The 21,016-nt window shown below is 42.5% G+C and overlaps 1 protein-coding gene across 4 annotated transcripts in view; it reads right to left on the reverse strand.

Moving 5' to 3' along the window:
- The window catches only part of PKNOX2 (PBX/knotted 1 homeobox 2), a 48,419-nt gene that overhangs the window by 14,429 nt on the left and 12,974 nt on the right, over positions 1 to 21,016 (reverse strand). For all 4 annotated transcript variants that reach the window (XM_041413858.1, XM_041413855.1, XM_041413856.1 and 1 more), the window contains exons 4-6: positions 13,928 to 14,036; positions 7,512 to 7,651; positions 2,948 to 3,119 (exon numbers count right to left, since the gene is read on the reverse strand). In XM_041413858.1, the coding sequence (XP_041269792.1) occupies positions 2,948 to 3,119; positions 7,512 to 7,651; positions 13,928 to 14,011 (396 nt within the window). In that variant the 5' untranslated portion in view covers positions 14,012 to 14,036. The remainder of the gene's footprint in view (positions 1 to 2,947; positions 3,120 to 7,511; positions 7,652 to 13,927; positions 14,037 to 21,016) is intronic.

Here is a 21,016-nt window from a genome sequence, read left to right on the forward strand (position 1 = left end):
TGGGCCTCATTAAAACGTACCCCATAAACCTTAAAAAATTTACACATAAAACATTCCTCTCACCGAGCTGAAACCTTAAGTTTTACAGCCACTGTTTGAAATCTTGCATAATATATAAAATTTCAGCTATTCACTCCGGGGCAATAAATCCGGTTTTATGTAACAAAGCGTCTTTGCATTTCACAGAGTGTTTTTAACTTGCAAATTTTAGTGGTCATCTTTACAAACTGCAAGTTGCCATGGCTGGGAAACACCCTGAAAAATCCAGGGCCAAACTCCAGTGGCAGCTCCACAACAGAGAAAGTGAATTTTTGGTTGGTGAACAACAGGGATGATAGGTTGAGGCTGGAAAAATCTTTTCTTTAGCTTCTTTTTTTTCTTTTTTCTTTTTTTTTCTGGGTTTTTTTTCCCTCCTCCCCAGCTGACACGGGCAAAGCACAAGGTGGAGGTGTCGTGCCCAGGATTTCCGCATCCTCCCAGGGCTCACCGGCCATGAAAGTCAATATTCAAGGGCAAAGGCAAGAAGACCTGACACATATATGTAAAAAAATAAATCTCTCAATTATCTCAGCTCATTTGCTTAGGGTCTCATTTTATGTCCCTGCTCCGCTGCGTCGTATATCTGTCCGGATAAAGAGTTACAGTCCGATGGCGTACGTGCGCGGGGTTGTAAAAAATACAGATGCTGAATTAATTGACTGTGTGGCACTCGGCAGCTGATTGAGTTGATAATGGTGAGATCTGACCTTTTTCTAATTTCTAATTATGTGCATCTTGGCAGCGAGGAATACATGACTCTTATTCTAATGATAGCTAATGCCACCGGCCTTTTCAGCCCTGCTGTGCCATCACCAATTTCTGGCAAATGGGCGGCGTTAATAAAAAAGAAAAAACAAAACCCAAAAAACAGCAACAATAGAAAAAAGGATAATATAAATAGGGGAAAAGTGTCAGCTCAAGAGCAGGTTGTAATGTTGAGTTTTGAGCACTGCAAGTCTTTTTAACCCAAAATTCCCTTCAACCAGTGCCTGCCACCAACAGGAATGTGCTTCTCTAGCATGGTATCAACCATCTCCTCGGTCTTGACGCAGGTTACCTACACCAAGGTGCATGGCTCCTCCTTTTTTGGTGGAGTTCTGGGTATTGGATAGAAAATATACATCCAGCTATGTACTACAACTAGGGCAAACCCAGATAAACAGAGATACAGATATACAGAAAGACATAGTAAGAGATATAGAAATATATGAATATGAATGTATCAGGTGCTGTAAGGTCATACATGGGATCAATCCAACTGCCCATGGCCAAATTTACCTTGGCAGCAAGAGTTGCTTCAGAATATGCCTAAAAACCATGATTGGTGTGTTGTGGGGTTTTTTTTAGAAACCTCACAAAACCTGAAAATAGTGGATACATTGTGAGAGTCTGGATACATTTCCTGCATTGACTATTTGCTGATGTTGTTTCATCTTTATATGTAACGTAACAGTTTTCCTTTCCCAAAATTTTAATTTTTTTTTCTTCACCTGGCTACATTTCTCTCCTCCTGCTAGACCATTACACCCATTTTTATGCAATTTAGTGCAATAGAGGTTTGTTGGTGCACCTCAGCATTTGTTCAGTCCAAAAACTGAAATAATCCCCAAATATTGGTTAGGTTATTGGGATTTTGTAGGGTTTTTTTTTGTTTTTGGTTTTGGTTTTTTGGGTTTTTTTTTTTTTTTTGGTTTGGTTTTTTGGGGTTTTTTTTTTTTTTTTTTTTTTGATTGCTTGTTCCTGAGCAATTTCTGTTCTTGACTACAAGTTATTGCAAAATGGGTTTAGCAATATGCAAAAGGGGGTCTTTGCCTGGCCTGCAATTTTTTTTGAGGGTATTTCACAGACTTTTGGTTTAGGGATGTTAAAAAACATTCCTCCACAAGTTGAAGTTGGGTGCAAACATGTGGGATTTTACTTCACCTTGAAACCCTCTCTTGTTTTTTTTTTTTTAAAAAACCAGTAGCTCTGGCACCTAGATGAGTTTTGCTAGTTCTTCCCTTTGTGATATGTCATCATTCAAAATCACCTCCTTGATATCTGCAATACTTGGAAAAAAGGAGCCTGTGAATTTCTTGATTTTGCTTCTTTTTTGGGACAGAAATCTCTCTGCTACAAGTCCCAGGCAACACATAACCCCTCAGGGGAGGTGTTTTGCTGTTTGCATCATCAGAGATCTGCAGAATTCCCTCTTCAGACCTTGAAAATCTGCTTGTGGAGCATCAGAACAGTGCCACGAACTTGTCTACCCACATGTCTGCCATGGAGACCATGTTTGGATGCTTTCTGGACAAATTAATGGGATTTGGGGATATTTCCTGAGGTCCACACAAGAGAAATCCGAAGCAGTCTTCTGAGGCACCATCCAGCAGCAATAGATCCAATAGGAAATTTGAGCTGATGTGATAGGAAATCCATCAGAACCTGTCCAAGTGTTCCAAGCTGTTGTGATCCATGACCTTTTCCATAACTTTTTCCATAAAGTATTCATTTTTCCCTGCTTCTAGGACATGAGCTGGCCATGACACTTCAAATCAGATGGTGCCAGATGAGAATGCTGACACTACTGCACGTTGCACCGAGGAGCAGTGATTCCTACAGAGACTGCAAGTTTTGGGGCACAAACCAGCCAGCAACCTCAGCTGTTTTCAGGAACCTTGTTGACCCCATGGAGGTTGTGTGGGACAACGAGCCAAAAGGGGGCAGGGGGCTTGTTCTTACAGGGGATCTTCTGGAAAATGTCACAGAGAAGGACCTGGAGAAGGTCTCAAAAGGTCTGTGGAAAACCTTTCCAAGATGACCAGCATTACAGAGCCCAGAGACATGGTGGTCAATCTTCATTTGCTCCTCACCCCCTACCTTTTCAACACCCCCCAGAAATCATCTGCCAAGCCCCAGCTGCCTATACCAGGTTGTCCAGCTCGGGGTCGTCACTGAAGAAGGGCTTGTGTTCCTGCTCCTGTTGGTGGACAAAGTTCTCAATGTCGACATCGAAGCTGGCCGAGGTGATGCACTCAGAGCCCTGCGTCGCCTGCTCACACTTCTCAAAGAGCAGCGTCAGCAGAGGGAACAGCGGGTGCCTGCAGAGGACAAAGGAGAGCACCCATAATGTCCACTGTTTTAATCCCATGTCCATCGTTACCCATCCATCCATCCATCATCCATCCATCCATCCATCCATCCATCATCCATCCATCCATCCATCCATCCATCCATCCATCCATTCCCTCCCAGTCTGTAAGAACCTGGTGATGCAAACCTCACTCCCAAGTCACACTGGAAGTGGTCCCTCTAGATCTCTTTCAGCAATAACAACAAAAAAAGAAAAGCTTAAAAATTGTAAAATTCACTATCTCCTCCATCAGGCAATGGCTTGTTCCAATGTCTTGGTGTTTTCCATCATTGCACCAAAGTCAACATTTCCTAAATAGGCAAAAAAAGCTAAGTCTTGGACATAGTCAAGATGTCCTGGAGCCATCTGCTGTCCAAGTGGCTTTTCCTTTCAAGGATGGGCATCAGCACCTGCTCGTTGACGGTAATATTTCACCTCAAAATGTCTCTGCTGGTTGGAGATGATGGATGGGGACTTCTACCTGCCTGCAGCATCCTATGGGCCAACCTTGTTATGGGCTGCTCTGCCACTAAGAGGTCTCTTTGCACCTCTGACAAATCCACAAAGATGGGTCAAATCCCACTTCTTTCTTACCATGAGATGATCTTGAAAACAAAGATCTATAGTTCTTCTTGAAATCCAAATCTCTCCCATGATGAAGCCAAGTTGGGGCAATATAAAATGCAAATACACAAACAGCACCAAAGCACGTGGACAATACGGAGGTGAAGACCACGGCTTAGGGCAAGCCTCAATGAGCCTCTCCAGCTGTGCAAATTCAAATCAAAAATGTTTTATGGAGTCTATCCAGGCAGAAATGCAAAATTCTCCTGCAGGAATGGTCTCCCACAGCACTCCAGTTATCCAAGCACAATGGGATTGGCTCCACCAATTTATCTCCAAAAGATGGCCCAAAAGATGATTACAAATCACTCCCTGACAGCCTTTTTGAGTCGGAGTCAGGCGAAGGGGTTAAACCCCGTGGCTAAGTCTTCATTTGCAGCCGCTAATACCACAGCATATTATAGTTTAATCTGTCCTGATCCTGGTTTAATGCAAGATTCACCGAGGCTGGAGCAGAGAGTGGCGAGGGGGGGAAATCATTTCATAATTTCAGTAGCCCCGCTGGAGCTCAGCCAAGGGATATGAAAGGCAAATTCCAGGCGGAAGGTTGAATTATTGGGACTTATGAACTGGTGGCACCGCAGCAGGTGCCATTTCCAGAGCTGCTCCAACAATTAGGAGTGGAGGTATGGAATTACCCCAAGGATGGGGGTTTGGGGAGGAGAGCAGGGGGTTGCAGCCCCTGAGCAATTTGAGCCCCTTTTCTTTGAGGAGTTGCATTGGCCAAGGGGGGATTAAGGCCAGCATTACCCCATGCTCCTCAGTATTGGTAATGGGGGCAGTGCTGCCATGGGTCCCCAGGAAGGTTTTGGGGCTGGCAGGGAGAAGGAGGAGGAAGGAACATGGCTGGGGGGAGAATGGTTTGCTTTTCAGCCAAAAATAAAGTAGAATAAAAAATTTAAAACCTAAGAGAAAATAAAAACAAGAAAAACCAGAGTGGATCCAATCCAATCAAATCCATCAATAAATAAAAATAAAATTAAATGAAACAAAACAATAAAATAAACACCAAACAAAATAATATTAAACAAACAAAAAAATATCAAAATTTACAATATCTATATTTAGACAAAAAAAAAAAAAAATACAAGGGGAAATCAGTTGGCCAAGACCCCCAGGGATGGGTTAAAGGAGGGCATCAAGGGCATCCTCTGAGAGCAGTCTCAAGGAGTGCTGGAATTTGGGGGTTTGCCATGAACTTTGTGCCGAGTTATTGTGGAATTTGGGATTTTTTTTTTTCATTTTTGCATGGGAAAAAACAACCCAAACCACTGTTTTCTCCATTTCCAGCCTTTCCATGGCCACACCACGCAAAGGAAAGCACGGCCCACCACGGCAGGTGGAGGTTGTGGCATAAAAATTAAGAGCTGGAGCCCCTTTTTGCCATGAAATTTGCAGTGTGGGAATAGATGGATATCCAGAATGCACAGGGGAATCAGGAGGATTTTCCCCACTGTGGGTGTTACAGAGGTGGAAAATCACCCCTATGGCACAAAGGAGAGTTTTGGGTAGAAAAATCTGCTTTTGCTGATTACGGTTTTGCAAAAAAAAAAAAAAAACCCTGGTTTGTTTAGTTGGGGTTTTTTTTCTGCCAGGGAATCCTCCAAATGAAAGGGCTGAACCAGCCCTGACATTTTCCTGCAGGAGAGAGGTCGTTTGCAGCCACTAATAAAAAGGATTCGACACGGGCTAATAAAGAGGAATGAATTCCTCTAATGGCCTAATTTCCCACCTTCAGCCGAGCCAGCAGCACAGCGGGCACGTCACAACAGGAATTTATTTTTTTTTTCACTCCTTTTCCCCTAAAAAAACCTCAAACAACCCAAAACAAAAAAAATCCCAAACAAGAAAAAAAAAAAACCACAAAAAAGCACCCCCCACCAAACTTAATGCAATGAAATCCAGGCATTTCCCACTTGGAAAAATCCAATTTGTGGTGCTCGGGGGGTTTAAGCATCATTTCCCTTCAGGAGCATCATCTTTTCTGGTCCAAAATCCATTGGGAAGTCCCAGCCCCGCTGTTGCATAAAGTCAAGAAAACACTTTAGCTGGGAGAAAATTGCAGCTGAGAAGTGGCACTGCTGGACCAGTCCCTGCCAAGCTGCTCCCACACCAACAAGGGTGGGGAAGGTTTTATTTTTTTCCCTTTTTTCTATTTTTTAACGGGTGATAAAACCCCTACTAGGGCATAAAACCCGGCGGGGTGACTTGTCCATGGGTTTTTATATTTCCCATCACATTTTGCCAGCAATTTCCCTCCAGCTTGATCGACCGATGCTTACAGCCAATGCCTTCTGCCTTGGTGCAATTACTGAAAATTAACAAAAATCCATTGTTTTGGGTGCAGGGAAATGGACCTATTAGGGCTAAGAAAAATCCTTGTGTGCATTTGATACCTAATGACATAGACACCACCCATGTGAACCACTGGATAGGGAGATATTCAGCAAAAAAGGGTAATTTTATGTATATATATATAATGCATTGCATAAATATATAGTAGGATATATTTGTTTTATATAAAAATATATTTGTGGGATTGTTTTGGCTAGTACCCAAACATAAGCATCCAGGTTTGGGCAGTAAGTGCACACATGGAACTAGACAACAATTTCCCCCCACTTTTCCAGGGGGAATACCTCCCCCAAGGTGTTTTTTTCATGTCTTTGACCTTCCAATTAAGGCTGTGAAAACTCCAAGGGTGGGATTTCTTTTCATCCTTTCTCTCACAAATGCTGCAGAACTCCTCAAGGAAGGGCAAAAATAAGGCATTTTTGTCCTCAAATGGCTTCTTTTGCTTTGAGGAAATGATTTCCATCACTGGGAGACCTGCAGCGAATAACCCTTGGTGTTTTCCTGGGAAAGAGTGAGTTTATTCCATACTTTCATCCACCTTTGCAGACCTTTCAGCCTTGTAATATTTGAATATCTGGAGGACAAATATTTTATTTCCTTCAAGTCTAACCTGCAATTTTTTAGTTCACAAGCCCCCACTGCCCTGGTCATTGATAGGTTAATCCTAAACCTTAAACTTCAATCCTAATTATATTAGAATATTGTTACTCCTACATCGTTGCTCTATGTTATATTATAACATATAATATTGTAAATTATCACATATCACTTGTATAATTATGTATTACTTATATAATTATACTATTTACATAATTAAAACATTACTTATAGTAGTTATACAATAACATTACTGCATCTATTACGATATAATATATTATTATGCCCAAATTGCCAAAAAATTTGACGGAGGAGCCACCCATCCCTTGCCCATCACTGCCCACATCCTGTACAGATGCAGGAACTGCACATTTCAGGTTAATGTGTGACTTCACTCCTTGTTCAGCCCCAAATCACATGGCTTTGCCCCCAAAAGGTAAATTTGGGGGGGGGGGTTTGAATATTTTGAAGGGGCAGAGATGCTGCAGAACAAAGTCCAGGAAGGAGCTCCATCACCACTCGTTACAATCAATGGTTATTATTGCTAAAAAGGAGCTAATTGCTAATTCCCCCCTTCCCGTGTGTTAATTAATGCATTAGAAGAACACCAAATTAATAATGCATAATAATAACGAATGCATCAACCAACCGACCCGCCAACCGATGCATTAATTAATGCATCGCCGAGCTGATGCAATAACCCACAATAATGCAATAATTGATGCATTACAACAACGAAACCATTAATTAAAAGGCATTAATGAATGCAATTATCTTGCCTCACCTGTAGACAGCCCTCTTGTCGGCCTCCAGCTGCGCCTGGGGGTCGCCGCCCGCGGGCGGCACCGGCGCGTTGGCAGCCGCCGCCGGCGTGGTGAGGTGCACGGGCTGGGCTTTGGTGGGCTGCTGGGCTGTGGCTGTCATCTGGGGAGGGCAGGGAATAAAGGAGAGAGGGGGAAAAGAATGTGAAATAAAATGAAATGAAATGAAATGAAATGAAAGCAAGGTTTGTTGTGCGCTCCCGACGGGTTTCGCAGCGTTCTGCGCGGAATTTGGGGAGTTCGGGATGCAGCACACCCAGGCATTTCACCTTTGCCTGGAAAGAGAAGGTTTAGATTTTTACATTACCCCCCACTTTTCCCACTTTTCACTGGGGGAAATACAGGAAAAAGCTCCACCATCTTTATTGTGTGGGGTAATTTAGGCAGGGATGTTTCACAGAAGTCCCAGATTAAATCAGCTCCAATGCCACGGTTTGCCAAGAGCTCTTTCAAAGCAGGTATTACTGTCTAGACAGAGCCATTTTCAATTTTAGCCCAAAATTAGGTGAGCCTCTTCCAGCTTGCCAAGCTCAGCAATGAGTCACCTCGGAGCTGTGAGAAGACAGCCAAAAAAATTCCAATTTTTTTGGTGCCCATGCCCAAATCACCCAACTTTAGCCCTGATGGGAATGTGCTGTGCAATAAATCACCCTGACAACAAACACGGCGCTTATTTTTAATTGTATTAAATTAAATTATTACATTATTAAATTATTATATTTATTTTTTATTTTATTTTTTAAATGGCAATGATTTTAGGTAAAAATGAGTCTTTAAGATGGGAGACGTGCTTGTGCCTGTGCCCCTGTGAATCCCTGAGCATCCTTCCAGCATCACCCCAAAAGTGCCACCCTCTGGAACAGGACAACACCTATTTAAGGGCAGTTTTCACTTAAAACTTTTAAAAAAATATGAATTACTCATTGTCAGACTTCAGACAGGTCCAACATAGTCTTCCCTTTATGGTCACAAGATTCCATTACAAAAAAAACTTCAGGGAGAATTTGAAACAACTGAGGCTCAAAGGCACCAGCAGCACCCAAATCCAGAGGTTTCATTCCTAAAATCCCAGGGGAAAACTGTTGCAAAGTGGTTGGTTTGCCTGCCTCTGCTGAAATTTGTGAAAAATGTAGTATTTGCCTATTTTTACCTGTAAATGTTCAGTCCTCCCTCGAGGTACAGAGCAAAACGAAGCTCTGGTTCTTGCTAAATACTATAGATACAATTTATTTATTTGCCTAATGCACTTATTTCTTCCTGTGTTTTGATATAAATAATATATATTATTTATTTGTCTGATACATTTATACATTTATTTCTGTATTTATACAGAAATGGACTTATATGTATTTTTCATTTATTTGTCTAATGCGCCTTTACATTTATTTGTGATTGCTAATATATAAAAATGTTCATATACATAAATTGTGTCATTAATTAGTGTAACTGTATATACTTTGTATATTTATACAAAAATATGTAAAACTTTATAAACCCAAGCTGGACCAAAATCATGACACCTTTTGCTTTTAAAATGTTTGCCTTTAATATCTCCTGCCTGACCTTTTGCTGTTGCTTTTTTTTCCCACTTTTTTTTTTCTTTTCAATCTCCTTTATTGTTCATAACTCCAAAGTTGGGCTCCAGCACCTGCAAATTCACTCGGCTCTATTTAATTTCCAACTCTCCCAACAGGTTCAATTTCTGTCCCTCTTCCCCTCCCTGGTGCTAAAGAAATGAGGGAAATTTGGGCTTCACTTCCCCTCCTGATCCCAGCTGTTGGGATTTTTCTTTTTTTCCTCCCATTTTCCATTTAAAACCAAAATGCAGCAGATTTTGGGATAATCCAACCACATCACTGAATATCTCTTCATCCTTTTTCCCTTTTCCCCCTTTTTTCTCCCTATTATCTCTGTGGAAAATTACACTTATGCATGGAAAAATGGCTTTTCCCCCCAACATTTTCCCTTTTTTTCCCCACCCCTCATCACACTTATTTACCAGGATTCCAAAGCCCTTTTTGCATCCTGCCAAGTTGAATATTTCCAGCCAAGTCTGCAACTAATTGAGCTATTACCCAAAAAAAAAAAAAAAGCCTCCTTTGGGGCTGCTCCGAAGCTGTTACCTCACCTTGGACTAAAGAAAAGAACAAAAAATAAGTAAAAATAATTCCAAATCTATGGAAAAAGAGGGGAGAGGATGCTGAGATGGGGGGGATTTGCAGCTGAATAGGGAGGAGAGAAAAAAATGGAGCCAAAAATGGCATTTAGGGGAGCAGGTGGGGAGGGAAGAGGCAGCAGGTTCCTGATAGTGGGAAAATGGGAAATAGGAGGAAATATCTGGGTGTAAAAGCTGTAAATTTTGATAAAAAACGCAGGTGGGGCTTGGTTTGGTTTCTTTTTCCCATGGAAAAAGGTCAAAAATAGTTGCAGGAGGGAGGAAAAAGGTAATTGAAAAAGGAAATAAAAAGCACAAAAAGTTATGTTTGAAAAGCAGCAAAAAAAGTGAAGAAAAAGTTATAATGATAATAATTACATAAACCATTAAAAATTTGTTAAAATATATTTCAAATATGTTCAAAATGTGTTTAAAAATATATTGGAAAAGTAAAGTTTTACAATGTTACAAATATGTTCAAAGATGTGAAAATCAAAAAATGCTTTATAAATATGTCAAAAATGTATTTAAAATACAGAAAAATGTAAAAAATACATTTGCAATTCTGTAAAAATCCAAAAACGCTTTAAAATGCAGAAAATATAAAGAGATGTTCACGTGTTGGGAAAAAAATCTAAATTATGTTCAAAATATCCTTAAAAATAGGTTTTAAATATGGAACGTGCAAAGAAATGACAAAGGGCTATAAAGATGTAATAAATAAGATTTTTTTTTAATAAAGTAACAACAAAATTTTTTAAATAGTAAAGAAATAGTAAAAAAAAACTTCTAAAATCCCTGAATTTTTGCAAGGCTACCGGGCAAAGCAAATATTTTTGAGATGCTGTTTGCTCAACGCTGCCTGAGCTGTGTGTGATATTTCTGGATTTGGGAATTACAAACATCTGGGGTTCAGGGGTGACATTTTTGGGTTTGGAATTACATATTTCTGGGGTTCAGGGGTGACATTTTTGGGTTTGGAATTACATATTTCTGGGGTTCAGGGGTGACATTTTTGGGTTTGGAATTACATATTTCTGGGGTTCAGGGGTGACATTTTTGGGTTTCGAATTACAAATTTCTGGGGTTCAGGGTTGACATTTTTGGGTTTGGAATTACAAATTTCTGGGGTTCAGGGTTGACATTTTTTGGTTTGGAATTACGCATATCTGGGGTTCAGGGTGACATTTTTGGGTTTGGAATTACAAATTTCTGGGGTTCAGGGTTGACATTTTTTTGTTTGGAATTACAAATTTCTGTGGTTCAGGGTTGACATTTTTGGGTCTGGAATTACAAATTTCTGGGGTTCAGGGTTGATATTTTTGGTTTGGAATTACAAATTTCTGGGGTTCAAGGATGATATTTCTGAGGCTTTTTCCTCTTTAGGAAGGAAATCCTCTGCTGGTGTTGGTGGCTGCTCCTGGGCTCTTGGGGGACTTCCCACTGGTTTGAATAAAATAATTCCCCATTTTTAGATTTTATTTGAAGACTGGACAAAGACATGAAGTCCAGAGAGGAATCCCCTAAATCATCATTTACCCTTCCCCTCAGTGGGATGCTGAAAACAGCAATTTTGAGCCCAAAAATCTGCTGAGGACATCAGGAATTGGGGGGGTTTTGTGGTGCCTACTGAAAAATACCCATTTTTTAACCTGTGATTTTTTAAAAAATATTTTTGTTTTTAAAAAGATAGAACTATGTTCATGATATTTTGGTTTTGTCCCTGTTATAATCACTGAAAAAGCACTTTTTATGGGGAGGAGGGGAGGAGGAGAGATACTTCTATCACTTTCTGTGTTGAAAATTATGAAAAATCAACTTCTCCATCTGATTTTTACATTTTTTTTTCAAAATATATTTCTAGACTAAGTTATTTATTTATTGGTCCCTATTTATTATTTTTGTCCCTACTGTAACCACTTGGGAGGAAGATGTTTTTTATCACTTTCTGTGCTGAAATTGATGAAAAATTAACCCAATTTTTAATAACACTTTTTCTTAAATATATTTTTAGAATAAATAAATAAATAAATCCCCCTTCCTCCCTTTTTTGTCCCTCTTGTGACCACCTAAGAAACTTTTTTTTCAGTAGGGCAAAGCTGCTTTCATCACTTTTGATGCTAAAAACACCTATTTTTTTAAAAAACCCTCTTTTTGCCAATGAAATTGCTGAAGACTCTTCCTCAGCTTTTGGTTTTCATTCATTACAGAAAATTGATTTTAATGCAGATTTTGATTTTCAACAGGTAGAGAACTCAAGGCGTGAGACCACGCTTGGTGTAAAAGATGCTCCATGTTCCACTCCTTGAACAGATTCCAGGGATTAATGAAGCATTTTTTCCTTCCAAAAGGCAGCTTTTTCCATCATTTCTGCTTCGTTTTTGCCTCTTTCTGACAGTGAGGGTGACAGCTTGCACAGCCTCTGCTGTTAAACATGACTGCAAAGCTCCCCAAATTCCTTTTTTTAGCATTCTTCTCCCCAAAGTGCTTCCCTTGGTGAGAAGGAGCTCATTGTAGCTCTGATAATCAATAATTTTTCCATTTATCCAGTCCTCCCCATTTCTTCCCCACTTCTGGAGAGAAAAAATTTGTGTAATTTGCTTTTCCAATCCCTAGAAATCCCAAATTTTCAGGTGAAAAGTTCACAGCAGTCGTAGACGAGTCAAAAAAAAAAAAAAAAAAAGAAATCAATTCTTGGCTGCAGCTTTTCCTCCAAACCCACTAAACGCTTGAACAACCGCCTTGATAAGGTAAAAAAGGAAGGATTTGGTCAGCAATGCTCCTGAGGGTCCCCAAAATTCAATGTATTCAAACAGGGGGCAGATAAGGGACAGGGAGGGAGAAGGGAGAGGGGACGTCTCCAAAGGATGCCACGGAAAATGTCGGCTATTTTAAAAGTCCCTTAAATTGCCCATTAGGACTCAAGCGGTGCCGTGGCTCCCCGCTGTGTAAGCGAGAAAGGGAAAAAAAATTTGGGAAAAAAAAAAAAAAAAAAGCCCTACTCAAGGCAGAGCAGCGAAGCGAGTAAATGATGACACAGAAGTTGGAGGAGCCATAAAACCCCACCGAGGTGTCGTTTGTGAGAAGTGACCTTTTCCCACCAAAGGAAATGAGGAGAAAGGAGACACGGGTGGCTTCAAGGGGGGGTGTAAAAGTCAATTTATTTATTTTAGCTTGCAGAGGACAGGCTTGGGGGCTTGAGGTTTTTGGTGGGTTTTTTTTGTTTTTTGGGGTTTTTTTTGTTGGGAGGGGAGATTTTTCTGCTTTTGCAGATGAGAAATGCAGCAAATGAGGAAAAGCTTGAAATCTTCCACACAAACACAAAAAAAAAGCTGCTTTGAACATGGAGCTGGCTCAGTGCACAATACAGATCATCCCTGTTCAGTCATTGTAGCTGGAAAAACGGAAATGTGATATAAATTTACCCCTAAAAAATCTCAGGATGGGCTTCAAGGCGCATGACCATCTCTGAAATTCATCCTCAACTCCCAAGTCCAGCCCACTGGAGTGCTCCAGAAGAGTTTCTCTTGGACAAACTCCTCTTCTTATAATAACTTGACTCCATAACGATGCTTGAAAAAGTTATTTGACTGCTTAGAGCACCACTGGAGATAAATTCTTCTTTTCTTCCCTGCCACAGGTTATTAAAAAATGCCACTGAAATAAATCAAAGGCCATTCCTATGACTAAACCTGTCTTGGTTTATTTAAATGTTTCATCTTCCCAGCTAATTAAGCTGCTGGTTGCAATCATGCCACCATGCTGGCTTTCCAAGAACACCCAAAGACCCAAAATCACAGAATTTACAGAATCACAGAATCACCAGGTTGGAAGAGACCTTCAAGATCGTCGAGTCCAACCCAGCCCCAGCACCTCAACTCAACCCTGGCACCCAGTGCCACATCCAGACTTTGTTAAACACACCCAGGGATGGTGACTGCACCACCTCCTGGGCAGACAATTCCAGTACCTGATCACTCTTTCAGTAAAAAAACTTTTTTCTAGCATCCAACCTAAATTTCCCTTGGCACAGCTTAAGACATAAGACAAAAAGGGGAAAAACCCATGTTTTTACCCAAAATCTTGCAGACTGAAGGGGTTTCAGTTCTGCCAGTCTCTGAGATGAATGCTCTGAGGTGAAATATTTTGTAATGGCCATTATTTGGGAAATCAAGGCAATTAATGCAGGAGCTGGGGGTCCTGGGGGGTCTGGAGGACACTCACCTGTGGGGTGTCTTGGTAGGGAGGAGGAGGCACTGTCTGGGTGGCCATCATGGTCAGAGCTGGTGCAGGGGAGACATGGTGCATCCTGCTTGGGAGTCACATCGAGAACCTGTGGGCAGGAGAACACAGCTGCTGCATTACCAGGGATCTCCCCCACCAGAAAAACGCCACAGAAAGGGAAGGAAAAATAAAAGACAAAAAGGAGAGGTGACATTCCTCACACTGCCCTCTGCCACGCAGTCCCTGGAAGAAACTCCAGATGGTTTGATGAGCCTTATTGTGATTTGATGATTTTTTGAGATTTGTGATTTTGGATAAGGAATGCATTGTGGGGGGAGAGAAGCAGGTCACTGGCAGGGAGATCTTCACTGGAGAGCTCTTGGAGATGACGGTGCCATCACTGAAACTCATGATACCTTCTCCCCTGTGAACCCTGGCACACCAGGGCATTTTCTTTCCACCCTTCATGCCTAACCACACTGCCTAAATGGGGATTTCCATTCCTTTTCCAGCTATTCCTCTCTTCTGGAAGCAGAAAGACAAATCATAAAGGCAAAACTTGCCATTTTTTTAATTATACACTAAACCATCCCAAAATGATGTGTCTCTTTGCCTTTGGTCACCACAGAGTCACATCCTCATGCTCAGTTCAGAAAGGACATTGAGAATCCAATTTGGAGATTCACCAACTTATATAGTATATTTATTTTATTATTTTATTTACATATTCCTGTGGTGTGCACTCCAACCCAGCTGTCTCCTGTGTTGAGGTACTGACCCCATGATGATTGAATGCACAGAAATGTGGATACTCTTGTTTGCTTTGAGCCAGGGGGCGAACCTGGATTTTGCCCACCCCATAAACTGAGGAGATGGTCCTCACACCACCTCTGACCTCTCTGGAAGCTGCTGCGTTCTCTAAAATGCAGTTATTCAGAGGAAAACAAAAATTTTTTTTTTTTTTTTGTATATTCAGGTCCAAAGGAGATGGAGGAAAAAGAGGGCACCAGGAAGGGACAAATTTGTAGTGGAGCACTTGGCTGGGAAAAGTCCCCAACAAACAGACCTGGTGGTAGATGTGACCCAAAAGCAATTCTTGGCCCTGAAAATACATCCTCTCCCACTACTTCACTGCAGCTGTGTGGTTGCTTTAGAAAGAAAAGCCACTAATCTTGCATGAATTTTTAAAAATCTCTTGTTCTCTCTGTGGCTCAGAGCTCTGTTTTGGGCCAACTCACAAAGTCACCCAAAAAAATCTTCCTGGGACCTCCTTTCTTCTTGCAGTGCCTCTTTTCTGTAAGAGATAACATCTCCCAGAGGATCTCCCTGTTGTGATGCTCTGGCTTTCCTCCTGGCTTCTCATCTGGAGAAGAGCCATGGCACCACCCCATGAGGAAATGCAGAAAGTTGTGCAAAGTCCCCCGATACTGTCAGGGAGTATTACCCAAAAACAGTGTCAGCACTGCTTTCACCACGAAATGGTGACAGGCAGGAAGGTGCAAGGAAGAGGAGCAGAGGCACTGATGAGCTCAGTCAAAACTGAGGCACATTTGGGAATGTTTGTGAAAAATTTAGTCCTCTCTGTGAGGTTGTCTGGGGGAAGAGGTGCAATATTCTGATTTTCTCAAGGCTTTAGGCTTTGCCAGGCACTAAGTTCACAAACGCACCACATCCAAATGGAAAGCCAAGTGCTGTGTGCATGGGATGAGCATCAACATATTTGCATGAATAAATGAGGTTATCCTTTCTTATACTTTGCACAAATATGGATAACCCATGAATTGAATACTGAGAAATCACACCCGAAATCCTGTGCATTGTGAAGGTAGATCAGGGTTCTTGCATGACACAGACCTCTAGCAGTGAGGATATTGCATTTATGGGATTAAAATGATGCTTTTCATCTTTTTCCTCCCAACAGCAAAATAGCAGGAGGCAAAATTATCTGCTCCTGAGTGAACTCACAGCTTAAAACCTTTGATGTCCAATGTCAAACCTCAGCTCGCAGCTGCAGGCACACAAATATCCGTGTCCTCGGGGGGCAACACCCAGGGAAAAACCTCCCCACCAGAAACAGTTTCAGCTGGGGAAAAGCAGAATTTAGCACTGTGACAGTCTGGACATCTGTGTGGGAAGCTAAAAAAAAAAAAAGACATTGCTATTTTGGGAAAAATACCCTGCTTGGCATCTATTGTTCCTGCCAAGAGAGATCCTACAACCAGCACGTGGTGATTTGCTGGGGGTGTGAGCTTTTTGGGTGAGTCTATTCCCAGAAGGTGGCAGCCCAGAGCCCAATTTAATTGCTGAATAATATCGAAGCTGCTCAAATCAAGCTGTTCATTGAGCTTTATGGGTGCTGATTTGTTTGGAGAATAGGGCTGACAGCTAAATGTGGGGGGGGAAAAAAAAAAGGGCTAAAAGTGGGAGACAGCTGTTGCCAATAGCAGTACATTTATTTATCTGGGGGAAACAAATGCACTCAGGCACTGTAAATATCCAGGAAAGTGTCTGGTGGCCACAGGAAAAGCTGGACAGGTGTTTCACACGGGAGCCCCCAGCCATGAATCTCAGGATAACAGGGCAGAGCTGTCAGCCCCATGGATTTATCAGCAGCCAGCACAGGGAAGGGTTGAAAGCTGCCATTACGTGCCTTAACCCTTTCTTATTATTTGTATTTTTGTTTTATACATTAATCCCCTCTCTTTTCTTTCTTTCCCCCACTTAAATTAATTTTTGACTCTTGACTGTGGGCATCCAGATATTGGAAGAAGCAGAGCATCACCAAACAAACCCCTGCCAACTCCTTCCAGCCCACCTCAAGGAATGTTCAAATCCTGGGTGAGGAGTGAATTCTGGGGATCTGGAGATCAGGGAGGGCAGGAATTGCAGCCAGCTCCTGAGGGATTTGCACAGAGGAAAGAAATGGTGAGCAATAAAAACGCATAAAGGCTCTTTCATTTCCGGAAGCAGCAGTACTTCACATTTTGGCAGTGACTTGAGATCAAAGTATCCTAAATTTCCTTATGAAATAAAATTATTTCAGCTATCACTGAAATGTTGCCATTACGTTGGAAATGTATTTCCCAAAGAGCTTGTGCCTATCTAAAAGACTCTCAGATTTATAGGCTGGGGTTTTTTACCAGCAATATATTACATCCTTTTTCAAGTAAAAATAATTAAAGACTAAGTTGAAAAGTTAGAGGTTTTTTTCCATGATGCCTTAAAACACTTAAAATACCAAAGTATTGTCAGTCACCCTCCAGGTGAACATGACCTCCTTGATTAATAAAACAGCCATAAACCCATATTGGAATGGTTAGGGCTGGTCAGAATTGGGGCTGAATGAAAAAAAATAATTAAAAATCCCTTTTATGGACTCTACATCACTGTTTTCAAAGCAAAATGTTAATAATCAATCTGTAAAGCACAACTCTTGTTTCTGAACCAATGGGAAAATGAGGATCACTTTTTCTAGCTTTTGAGAAGCTTCTGCCCCACAGCAACACATGCAACTGATAATGGAGAATTCAACAGGAAAAATCAGAGAATCAACTTTTCAGGCTTTTCTTCTCCACTTGAATCATCAAAATAATTAGAGATACTTAGGGAGCAACTGATAATGGAGAATTCAACAGGAAAAATCAGAGAATCAACTTTTCGGGCTTTTCTTCTCCACCTGAAGCATCAAAATAATTAGAGACACTTAGGGATTTTTTTTTTTACCAGCCATGGAAGGTATTAAGACTGTCTTTTCTGAAGGGGATTTTTTTGAAGAGGGGATGCTGTGGGATTGGCGTGTCAGTCACGCTCTGTCCACAGCAGGCTGCGAGTTTTTTATGTCACCATCTTCACAGAGGGCTTGTGCAGGCTGAAGTTTATGATATATGCACTCAGCTAAGTGAAAATGAAGAAATACAGCAGAGGAGGGATGGAGAGGGTCCTCCAGAGGACAATACATCTCACTCTGAGCCAGCAGGACAGGCTCGCCCTCGAGGGGTGATGCCAGCTCTGGACTGGCCATAAAGTGAATCAAGAGTGACCCTCTCCCCTTGAATGTCTCGTTTCTATCAACAGATCTCCACTTTTTTTGCCTGTTTTTACCAAAATTACCCTGAAAGATGAATAGCAGGTTTTCATGTCATTACAAGAAGTCCTTTATGCCACTCTGAGCTTGTTAAAAATAAACCAAGTGCTATTAAATGGTCAAAATCAGAAAAGAATCCAGTTTTTCAAGACATTACCCATTCTAGGCCATTCCTCCACATTTAAGGTTGCTTCCAAACAGGCTCATGTAAAATCTCATCTGAGGAGATTGGGAGTGTTTGTGCAAAGATACCACTGTGCCATCAAGTAATTTTAATTTTTTTTAAGAATATATCATAGCCAAATTTCCTCAATCCAATCCCAGGAGGTTTTCTTGCACTGGGAGCATCTTTTGCTCTTGGCCAAGATGCTGGTTTTACTAAATGCTGACCTCCACACCCTCCCAGTATCCTGTTATTGCCTGGTAAAAAAAAGGAGAAATTGAGTCTGTGTTTCTGCTACAAGCATGGGTTAAAGCAGATAGTGACTTGATATTTCTGTAGAACAAAGTCTAGACCAGAGCAAACACCTTTTCTGTTTTTCTCCTAAAGAAGCAGTTGGTCAACACATAAGCACTGGGATAAAAGGGAGAGGGAAACACCATGTTGGACAATGCCAAAAAACTCTTGCCAAATACTGGTTTGGAATGTCCATGGAAAGGAATATTTATTTATTTAATATTTTCACCTAGGCATTTGATTTTTTTTTGTTTAATATTTACATGCATTTATTTGTTATTTGTATTTATTTAACTAATATGTCTCAATCCTCCTCCCAACTTCAGCTCCATAGAAAGAATGGAGCTGCTTCAGTGGATTTCTGATGAGAACAACAATTACTGCTAAATATTTCCCTCCTCTCCAAAGATACCCATCTCTGAAAGGCTCCAGGGATACCTCTGCAACATAAACATGAGAATAAAACCTGCAAGAGCCAGTCAGAGCTTTAGCAGACAAGGTTAATGTACCTTGAACGGCAGCATTAAACAACTTTGCTCATTTTTTTAAGTGGAGAGCTGAGATACCTACATACATTTTAAAGTGTTATTTTTATAGGGGAAGACCATTAAAGCACCTTCCAAAACAAACTGGCACAGGGAAACATCAAAGAAGCTTCTTCAAAGTAACCTGAGAATACTTGAATTTTGTGCAACCCAGCCCTCTGCCCAAGAAAAGTTCCCAAAAGAGCGAGTTGTGATTTTTTTCAGCAAATCAAAAAGCTTTGAAGTGAAGTGTAGCTGAGGAACCCCAAAAATGTAGAAACTTCCTCTTGCTGGCCATGAAATGTAAAAAAAAAAAAAATAGAATTCTGGTTGCCATGTGAAAAATAGGGAGCAGATGAATGTTTTAACAGATCTTCTCTGAGAGCAATTAATGTCCAAAGTCTAAATCTATCTTGCCCTATACTTTCAAACCTTGGCTTGTGCTCTTCATTCTCCATCGCGTGGAGAGAGGTGAGTCAGGAGTCACTGAGCACCCTCATTTCCATCCTGCAAACACCAAATCCCAAACCGACACTGGCAATGAGAAGGTCACAGAATCACAGAATGATCTGAGCTGGAAGGGACCCACAAAGATCCTCGAGTCCAGCTCCTGGCCCTGCTCAGGACCATCCCCAAGAGTCACACCACACGCCTGAGAGGATTGCCCAAATGCTTCTTGAGCTCTGCTAGCCTTGAGCCATGCCCAGTGCCCTGGGAGCCCGTTCCTGTGCCCAGGCACCCTCTGGGTGAAGAACCTTTCTCTAATATCCAACCTTAGCCTCCCCTGACACAACTTCAGGCCGTTCCCTTGGGTCCTGCCACTGGGCACCCAGAGCAGCAGTCAGTGTCTGCCCCTCCTCTCCCCCTCCCAAGGAAGTTGCAGACTGTGATGAGTCTTCCCCCAGTCTCCTCCAAGACCAAGTGCCCTCAGCTGCTCTCCTTGAGCTTCCCCTCAAGCCCCTTCACCATCTTTGCTGCCCTCCTTAGGATGCTCTCTAATTGTCCAAAGTCATTCTCATGCCCAAAACTGCCCAAGGACCCCAGGTGAGGCCACCTCAGGGCTGAGCAGAGAAGGACAATCCCCTCCCTCACCCAGCTGGGCACTGGGCCTGAAGCCCCCCAGGACAGGGATGTCCTTCCTGGCTGGCAGGGCACTCCTGACTCAAATTCAACCTTCCATCAACCCCCAGGCCCCTTTCTGCAGAGCTGCTTTCCAGCATCTCATTCCTTTGTCTGTCTGTACTGCCCCATCCCAGGTGCAGAATCCAACGCTTTCCCTGAACTCCATGGTGATGGCCCAGCCCTCACGGCGATGGCCCGGCCCTCACTGCGATGGCCCGGTCCTCATGGCGATGGCCCAGCCCTGATGGTGATGGCCTAGCCCTCATGGTGATAGCCCAGCCCTCATGGCGATGGCCCAGCTCTCATGGCGATGGCCCAGCCCTCACAGCGATGGCCTAGCCCTCACAGTGATGGCCCAGCCCTCACGGTGATGGCCCAGCCCTCATGGCGATGGCCCAGCTCTCATGGCGATGGCCCAGCCCTCACAGCGATGGCCTAGCCCTCACATCAACCCCCAGGCCCCTTTCTGCAGAGCTGCTTTCCAGCATCTCATTCCTTTGTCTGTCTGTACTGCCCCATCCCAGGTGCAGAATCCAACGCTTTCCCTGAACTCCATGGTGATGGCCCAGCCCTCACGGCGATGGCCCAGCCCTCACGGTGATGGCCTAGCCCTCATGGCGATGGCCCAGCCCTCATGGCGATGGCCCAGCTCTAATGGCGATGGCCCAGCCCTCACGGCGATGGCCCGGCCCTCACTGCGATGGCCCGGTCCTCATGGCGATGGCCCAGCCCTGATGGTGATGGCCTAGCCCTCATGGTGATAGCCCAGCCCTCATGGCGATGGCCCAGCCCTGATGGTGATGGCCTAGCCCTCATGGCAATGGCCCAGCCCTCATGGTGATAGCCCAGCCCTCATGGCAATGGCCTGGCCCTGATGGTGATAGCCCAGCCCTCATGGTGAT

Source organism: Onychostruthus taczanowskii, unplaced genomic scaffold, assembly GCF_017590055.1.
Source record: "Onychostruthus taczanowskii isolate IOZ18803 unplaced genomic scaffold, ASM1759005v1 scaffold43, whole genome shotgun sequence".
In the NCBI taxonomy this organism is placed as follows: Eukaryota; Metazoa; Chordata; class Aves; order Passeriformes; family Passeridae; genus Onychostruthus; species Onychostruthus taczanowskii.